The 9894-nt window shown below is 31.8% G+C and overlaps 1 protein-coding gene across 2 annotated transcripts in view; it reads left to right on the forward strand.

Moving 5' to 3' along the window:
- Nucleotides 1-9894, forward strand: part of egfem1 (EGF-like and EMI domain containing 1) — a 119423-nt gene that overhangs the window by 109309 nt on the left and 220 nt on the right. The window contains exons 27-31 of one of the 2 annotated variants that reach the window (XM_073923172.1): nucleotides 207-335; nucleotides 417-545; nucleotides 2136-2261; nucleotides 2343-2471; nucleotides 5808-9894. The exon at nucleotides 5808-9894 is cut by the window's right edge and continues 220 nt beyond it. In XM_073923172.1, coding sequence (XP_073779273.1) covers nucleotides 207-335; nucleotides 417-545; nucleotides 2136-2261; nucleotides 2343-2471; nucleotides 5808-5872 — 578 coding nt within the window. In that variant the 3' untranslated portion in view covers nucleotides 5873-9894. 2 annotated transcript variants of the gene reach the window in all.

The raw sequence follows: 9894 nt of genomic DNA on the forward strand, positions 1-9894 counted from the left end.
TTTTCATCATTATTTAGAATATTTTCTTTTGTGTTCAACAGAAATAAGAAACATAAAGGTGTGAAACTCCTTGAGTAAATGGTGAGTAGCTTTTCTTTTTGAGGTGAGCTATCCCTTCAGTGCTTTAAATTGTGCAACTAAACCATTTAATTCCTTTTGCATTACATTTTTGGATAAACTCCACTGATTATATGTCTGTGTGTTAGTTTGTGTCTCAGGTCACTATGGTGTGAACTGTGAGCAGAAGTGTGTCTGCCAGAATAACGGTACATGCGATCGTTTTACCGGATGCTGCTCTTGCCGGTCCGGATACTACGGCCCCGCCTGCCAACACCGTATGGGAGAATGAATTATCTGTAGTTAAACATTTATGCTGAAATTCAAAAATAATAATCTGTATTTTTTCCATATTCCAGGATGCCCTGCTGGCTTTTTCGGTGAGCTCTGTGCTCAACCATGCGTCTGTAAACAAGGGCACCAGTGTGATCACGTGACTGGAAAGTGTGAGTGTCCTCCTGGTTACCATGGCAACCAGTGTGAAAAACGTAAGTTATTTAAACTTTACAATATCATCAACATTATCAGCATGAAATTATGTAATATAAAATATGTATGCATATATATAAAAGAGTTTATAGTAAGGTTGTCAAAAATATCAAAAACTGAAACTTTAGAAATTTTCCCTTTAATTATTTATTTGCTTGTTTAACCAGGAAAGTACCATTGAAACTTTAGAGCCAACCACATATCTTTTGAGTTTGTGAACACAGTGGCCAATCAGCAGTGTTTAAGGACATGCTCAGCAGAGCTCAAATGTTAGCAGAAAAAAGGACCATTTAAAATTCACAAAATGTCACTTCAGCCTGCATTTTAGCGATAGTTGCAAAAAAGGTTCTGACAACTTAGAAGGACAAGGATAACTATGATAACTCTAAGAATAACTCTGATAACGTAAGGACTGAAATTCAAAATACTCAAAAAAATTATCGGTAAAGCTCTATAAAAATGTGCAATACCAGTAACAAACACACTGTTTATATATTCAGTGATAAATACCTTTGAATTTTTATTCTCTTTTAAATATTTTCCAAATTATGTTTAACAGAGCAAGGAAATTTTCACTGTATGTCTGATAATATTTTTTCTTCTGGAGAAAGTCTTATTTGTTTTATTTTGGCTAGAATAACAGCAGTTTTTAATTTTTTTAATAAACATTTTAAGGACAAAATTATTAGCCCCTTTAAGCTAGTTTTTTTTCAGACTGTCTTCAGAACAAACCATCGTTATACAATAACTTGCCCAATTACCATAACCTGCCTAGTTAACCTAATGAACCTAATTAAGCCTTGAAATGTCACTTTAAGCTGTATAGAAGGTGTCTTGAATAATATCCAGTCAAATATTATGTACTTTAAATTTATTTTAAATAAAGTCTAAATTATTTATTCACAAATTACACTGATTTGGTTCTCTTTGTGACTTTGCTGTTCATTTTCTCATCCTCAGGTCATTTAAGATGTACAGTAGGAGTCTATTTTTCTTCAGCAGGATTTTTAAAGCTAAAACTGTGGTCGTTTGATGATTCATAAAGTGCAAGTCTACGTCTTTGAGTAACAGAATCATATACAGGCAAAACAAAATTAATATCCAAAAGCAAGAATAAAGCAAGAGTAATAATGAGTATTTTATATACGGTATATACTTAATACTTAAAAAATGCCATTTACTTTTTGCTCAAACTACTTATTTACAATGGACAACCCACACAATTCTTAAGTTTTTTTGTGACAGCTTAATTGTTTTATGTTCAATCCACTTAAATTTGTAAATATATATAAAAAGTTAACTTAATTGGCATTTCATTCTGCTGTGGCTACCCTTGATAAGTCAGGGACTAAGCTGAAGGAAAATAAATTCTTAATTCCTTCATGTTGTCCCAACACAAATCAATTGAAATCAATTTTGAACAGTGCATGATTCACATGCACTACTTTGCTTTTATTTTGTGAAAAGCTTTCTAAATTACTTTCTTCTACTGAACACAAAACAAGATTTTCTGAAAAATGTTGGGGAATAAAAACAGCCTATCACAGGACAGGGGTCAGCTGTTCTCTCTGTCTGTGTTTGTGTCACAGGTTGCGAGTCTGGCCGTTTTGGACGTGATTGTGCAGGTGTGTGTGATTGTGATGGGGCATCCTGTGATCCAACCACTGGACAGTGTCTCTGTCCTCCTGGAAAGACTGGAGAACGCTGTGAGAAAGGTACATGCAGATCTCGCATATACATACACTCTCACAAAACTTGCTGAAACCTTGACCTTAACTGTAATATTGTGCGTTTAGTTTGTGACAGCAGGTATTATGGCCCGGACTGCTCTTTCCAGTGTGAGTGTGTTCATGGAGGACAATGTGACCCTCAAACTGGACACTGCTCCTGTCCTCAAACCTGGCTAGGGCCTACCTGTGAACATGGTAAGGGTTTGTGTGTTTTTGTGTGCGTTAGTGTGTGTGTGTGTGTGTGTGTGTGTGTGTGTGTGTGTGTGTGTGTGTGTGAGATTAGATATATTTTTGACAAAACTCCACAGTATAAAAACATTACTTGTTACTTTAAAATGTCAAATTATGATTAGATAATTTGTTTATGATGATAATAATAATAATAATAATAATAATAATAATAATAATAATTAGAATTAGAATTAGAATATAATAATTGTTTTAATTATGAAAAAGTGTATAGTTAGTTTAACATTAGCAAATCATTTATTTAAGTCAGAGTCATTTGATTTAAAGTATTTGCTGATACCAAACTCCGATCCGATAATTCTTTAATACATAAAAAAGAATAAAGAAGAGTGAAGAAACAGATCCAGGATGTTCCTTATTTTGTATTCAATTCACCTTATTTTAACATTTAACAACTCTGTATACAAACAGAGCTCTTCTAAGGTAGCTTGAATAATCAGGTAATAAATAACATCAATTCTTCATATTTACACTTTAGTGCAACAGTAAATGTAAAAAAAAATCTGATATAAAAACAAATAGTGCCTCAACTTAAAATACCCGGCAGGCATCCCAAGTTTACATATCTCACAGTTTGCAATGGCAATGTTGTCATCATAAACTTTATAATACCTCCAGACCGCAGACATACACGCGCTTTCCGCTATAAGCTGCTTTCATGTTCAACTTTGCCGACATTTAACCAATAGCGTCTCTGAAATAAAGTGATGTCATGCCCCACGCGTTGCTCATTTCAAAATATATATGAGGGCTCTAGGCTAAATTTTGCACTGGTTGTACTGGTGCGACTAAGAAAAAGTTAGACGCACCTAAATTTTCAATCGCATCACATTTTTACATTTATATTAAAGATAAACAAGGCTAGAATATTAAAATCAGGTACATTTTTATAGCCGGGTATTTCTTTAACTACGGGCACTTTTATGTCCTTTGATCAGATATCCAAAATATATAGAATTTGGTTCAAATTTCTTTTTCAGTCAAACTAATAATAAAACCTACTTAAAAAATTAATATCTTTCTATTTTTTTTTTTCATATTATTCAACCTACTTTTAAGTGTCAAAATCACTGTTTTCACCTTGTCGCACACCCAGAGTTTGAAACTTTCACAATGAAAATAACATTTTAAAATATTATTGATCTGGTATCTATTAATGTATCTTAATTAAGCACTGGTGAAATTACTTACATATTTTATAGTTATTAATGTGAGACTATTATCAATATTATTTTTTATACAAAATATAGCTGTCGCACAATATCAGTGTCATTTCCACCACAACACTGTAATGTCACTTTAAAAAGCTTGTGTTCAGGATGGAGGGAATTTAAATTTGTATCAACAACACATCATTTCCAAACATGCTGTACCCGCAAAGATGTTTTTAAAAACCAAACAAAATGAAGGGGAATAAGAGTGTTTTGTATACATGAAAGACTAGTATCAATTCAAAGCTAATCGGTGAAGCTTTTTTTCATTTTTTTCCACAGTAAACTGTTGAAATGTCATTTCCACCACCGTCATTTCCACCACCACACACATTTTTTTAAAAATATTTAAAAATTTCTTATCACACATTAAAAGTGTATTCAGAATGTTTTAAATTTGTTTTTTGCATAAGTAAAATGTGGAGGATCTTTTTATATATTTGCAAACATTCTGTAAGTGTACATATTCTCTCAATAATAATAATAAAAAAGTGTATTCACAATGTATAAGTTCATGCTCTATTCAATATACAAATTCAGTTCATTTATTTTCTAATAAGCTCTTAACAAAATTAATATAACATTTTAGTGTGACAGGTGTACAATTCAGCATTCAACTAATTTATTTAATTGATAAATGTATAATTGATATATATATATTGTGGAAAGATTGGTTAAACTAGATACAAACATGACCTTAGACAATGTTTGACTGCCATAATTTATTTCATTTTGAAATAAAAGCTGTATATTGAGATGTGGTGGAATTGACATTTGTTCTGTTCACGATGTTAAAAAAAAATGTTAAAAATGTGAAATATGAACAATTTCTCTTATCCAAGTTTGTCCTCTTACAGATCTTAAAACTAGACAAATTGTTTAAACTTATGAGGATATGTTTTGTTAATTTTGAACAAGTTTTTTTACTCAACTTCAAAAAGCTAAAAGTGCCTGTAGTTAAAGAATTGCCCAGCATCACAAAAATCTTGTGGTTGTGCACTTGTTTAATAAAAATCTTTGTGATTGTAACATTCCACATGCAATAAAGTGTATCGATAACCAAAAGCAAGATCATATTATGATACTTATCGAAATATTTATGTTTTTGGCAGTTGAACCAAAAAATAATTTTTTTCCCCTTGAAAAGCTGGTCGCACCAGTGCAACCTCAGATTTTTTTAGTCGTACCATTAAGAAATAAGGTCGAAATATATTCAAGTCTTGATCAGGAGGTAATGTCCGATTCCGATCGAGTCTGAAACCGCGTGATCGGGCCCGATTTCCAATCATGTGATCAGTTCTGGACATCCCTAATTCTGAATTAAATAATTTATTTATTAATAATAATTTTGTCCTTAAAATGGTGTTTAAAAAATTAAAAACTGCTTTTATTCAAGCCGAAATAAAACAAATAAGACTTTCTCCAGAAGAAAAAATATTATCAGACATACTGTGAAAATTTCCTTGCTCTGTTAACCATCATTTGGCAAATATTTAAAAAAGAAAAAAAGAATCAAATGGAGGCTAATAATTCTGACTTCAACTGTATATGATATTGAATACATGTATATTTTTCATTGATTTTCATTTAATTGTTGATTTGGTCCTGTATAGATGTATTATTCACATTTCCTCATTTATATTTTGAGTAATACTTTTTATTGTATTTGTGTAATTGTGCGTTTTAAATCACAATTTCCCATCTTAATATGACATGCAACACTAAGAATAGTGTGTAAATCTTGGTTACATGAACACTTTAAAAATGACCATATATTTGTTTAATACATTTATCACATTATTATTAATAATTTTGTAATGCAAAAATAATTGTATCTAAAAGGGTTGCATGAATATTCATTAAATACAATGTAAAAACTCCATAATTTTACCGTTTATTTCCAGCAACTTGGGTGCCGAAAAAAAAGGAAAATAATGGCCATTAAATTACAGAAATTTACAGTAAAATAGCAGGTTGAATAACAAAAATTTAAATTCAAGGACATTTTTGTAATTTATTGGCCGTTATTTTACATTTATTTTATGCTCATCTCTCTTTGTGTTTCTCTCAGGTGCTTTTGCAGATCTTGCGTTTGCTCAAATACACAAGAGGCGACGGCATGTATCACACTCCTAGTCCTGCCACAGACACACACACTCGGCTGACATCCAGCAGAAGGCGAGTGGCATGGCTGAACGAGTGTGTGAGCTTATGTGCGACTTGTTATTATGGGTTTTCCCCCCAGACAAGCGAACCACAGGAGAATTAGTAAGAGGAAGCAATCCCAAAAAACACAGACACACACAAACACCCCTCTGCATGCACACAAGACCACTGACAGCCTGTCAATGAATGACTATCTATGAAGAAAGGACAGTTTAAGGTGAATATCACACATATAACATGCTAAAGACGATCAGTGTAACTTAAACACTTGTGTTGTGAGCTCTGTTTGTGCATACATTTGCAAAGTCCCACATCAGACAGTCAAACCAAACCATCCGATCGGCTGAACGCCCTCCGAGCCACAAAGCCTAACCGAATTTCGCTATTACAGGATCAGAGCGAAGCCTCAACCGCTCATTTCTATAGTACATACCACAAATACACCACTAAAGTGGCACGTCAGAATACAGCAACACTCAATGAGATTATTGCCTTCCATACATACCATGCAAAGGCTAAAATTTACCTTGTAAACATACACCAACACTAAATTTATCCTTTAGTTTTTAACGATGTTGTCTATAAAGTCCTCTTTTATAGTACTTTTATGTTTTTTTTTAAGTATATGAAGCATGAATGTGGAGCATTTGTGCTAGATATTCTATTTTAAGGGATCGTTCACCCAAAAACGAAAGTTAATTTACTCGCCCTCAAGCCATCAGAGATGTTATGTGACCTTTATTTCAGTATAACGTACAAGAAAAACGATTTTAGGCTGAAACTGTGGTCCTGTGTAATTTCCAAAAAAAAAAAAAAAAAAAGTCAATGGTTGCCAGCACTGAATAAAAAAAAAAAAAAAAGTCTGGCAAAACAAAATTCAGTTGAATTAATTCATTCTAAAATATATTTGCAGTACAAGTTATTGAATTTAGAATTTAGTTATTGAATTGCAAGTAAGCAGAAGTTATTGAATTTAGTACACTTCTTACACACAATAATGGGATTACGTGTGACATTAGACAAAATAAGGAGGTTAATCACTGTCTGTCAATTTAGTTTGTTTGTGTAAAACCTCATACTTTAGGTATTATTCTTCAAACAATATATACAAGATAACTCGGTAACACTTTATAATAACTAGGAATTATTTATTAAGCATTAGCATATCGTGAATTCATTATTTGTTAAGCATTAACTCTACATTAATAAATTTTAGTGAGCAGTTTAGAACTACAGCTACAAATGTTCTAGTCTTGTCTTATGAGCACATGTGCTTAATGATTGTGTTTTTATCCTTTGTGAGTGATTCATTTTTCATTACTAAATTAAGTATCGCATTATTTACAAACCAGTTCGATTTTAAACTCAGGCTCAACTTTATTATCCCGTTTAGAGAAACTAAAAATGCAGCAAGGTGCCATAACACAGGCAAAGTTCCATGTACACATTAATAAAATATAACCTCACAACATACCATACATCATTATGTAGGTGCATCTCCCTCTCCCCTGGACTCATTAAATGACTTGATGGCCACCATTCTAAAAGAATTTCTGGTTCTGTTTGTCCTGCAAATAGGAACTCTAAAACAATGTCCTGATGGCAGCAGCGGAAACACAGAGTACAATGTGTAATTTAGGGTGCAAAGGATACCCTGAGCTCTCTTTAAAACATAATTATGGTAAGTTACCATTGGACCAGCCTGGTTAAAACCGATGATCTTGCCTGCCACCTTCACCAGGCTGCTCAGCCTGTTCTTACTTGACACACTCAGATTATCGTACCAAGCTACAATGCAAAAAGATAAAACAGATTCAATAAATTGTTTATAAAACAATTTACAGACATCATAGAGCAGTATTTTATAGTAGCTGATGGTTTTTAAGATCATTCAGAATAGGTAAATTTACATTTGAATGTATTCATTTTGAGTATCCTAATTATTTACAACAATATTCTGGTTTTTCCCCTTAAATTATCAACTTAGACATTTATTCTGTTCAGACTTATTTTTTGTTGCTCGTTGTAAAACATCTATTGGTAAAAGAGCGTTTATGTTTAAGGGTCCTGCAGATTGGAGTAATTTGCCTGCTAACATTCGATCCATTACATCATTTAAGGTCTTTAAGCAAACTTTGTTATCATATTTTACTTTGGATTGTACCAGTTTTTCCTGAGGATGTTTTTATTTATGTGGTGATTTGATTCACTGATCTGTATATAGTTTTTGTACTATTTATGTTTACAAATGTTTGTATATGTATGTATGCATGTATGTACTGTATGTATGTATGTGTGCATGTATGTATGCATGTATGTATGTGTGTATGTGTGTATGCATGTATGTATGTATGTGTGTATGTATGTATGTATGTACTGTATGTATGTATGCATGTATGTATGTATGCATGTACTGTATGTATGTATGTATGTATGTATGTATGTATGTATGTATGCTTGCATGTATACTACTTCCCCCTTTTTTATGTTATGTTTTTTGGATGTTTTATTTCTTCTTCTGGTGTTATTATTATGTGATTGTGATTAATTGTGGGACCCCCTTGAAAATGAGATGGTACAGTACATCTTAAGGGGTTTATCCTAATAAATAAATATCAAAAGTAAATGATTAATAAACTATTGAAACCAACGTTTATATATCCTATTATTCAGGCCTACAGTAGTGGTTACTATTTATGTTATTAATGCTTTATTAACACAACTTCTTGCAGTTTTGTGACCTAAAGTGAGGACTATGTATGCTTTATAAATCCCGTATAAATGACAATTAAAGGCTCAGTATTGAATGAACAATAACCTTTGCGATCCTATCTAAAAATAAAACTATTGTAAAATTACTGTACAAATTGGATAAAACAACATAATAATTTGACAATACATTATGACAACATTTCAATGTTATTTAGCGATGTCTAAACTGTACAGTGATTTTTATTTTAGATAAGGTTGCAAAGATTTATTTTTCATTTGAAGTACAGTTTCAGTTGTGGATCTTCAAATGAAAATAAATAAATAAAGTCGTTTATTTTCTTTTTTTCTGTTTAGAATTTAACTAAGCCTTTAAATGTTACTTATAAGGGATTTATAAAGCATAAATAGTCCTCACTTTAGATTAGGTCACAAAACTGGATGAAGTTGAGTTAATAAAGCATTTATTAACATACAAATTAACTATTAGTATATGCCTGAATAATAAGAATTATAAGTGCTGATTTGAATAGTTTATTAATCATTTACTAACTTATTCTGAATGATCTTTAAAAACCACCAACTATTCTTAATTAACTGGTTTGTAAATAATGTGATAATTTAGTAATGAAAAATAGACCATTAACAAAGTCTAAAAACACTATAATTAAGCACATATATAGAGTCAAAGATATATATAAAGTCAAGAATACAGCATTCGTAGCTGTAGCTATAAACTGCTTACTAATGTTTATTGATGTAAAGTTAATGCTTAACAAATAATCATTTCACTATTTGCTAATGCTTAATAAATGATTCATAGTGTGTAGTTATTATAAAGTGTTACCTATAACTCTTAAGCAAACTGCTTTATTAAATTCACTTCATAAGTCTTCAATGGCTTCTGACTACATTGGTATTAATTTTGATTTGCCTTTTACTCTCAAAGTGTCAGTAACCACTGACTTACAAGTAAATAAACATTAAGCAGGCTCTTAAAAAAATCTTTAAATTTCTACTAAAGAAAAAAAAAAGTCCCCTGCATCTTGAAAGTTCTGAATTTGGCGAGTAAATGAACAGCACATGTTCATATTTTTAGATGGGCTGTATCTTTAAATCCATCTGGTTGGCTTGTGTGAGTGTGATGTATGTCCTGTGATGGGATTCCTGTGACAGACTGACTGTAAATATTCACAGTATTGTCAGCCGTGATCGTGCCGTCTGAGGTAAATTGTTAAAGTAGAGCTGTCTGACTGGATTTAGACACAATCTGATGCTTGTAA

The sequence above is a fragment of the Danio rerio genome, chromosome 15, assembly GCF_049306965.1.
Source record: "Danio rerio strain Tuebingen ecotype United States chromosome 15, GRCz12tu, whole genome shotgun sequence".
Lineage (NCBI taxonomy): Eukaryota > Metazoa > Chordata > Actinopteri > Cypriniformes > Danionidae > Danio > Danio rerio.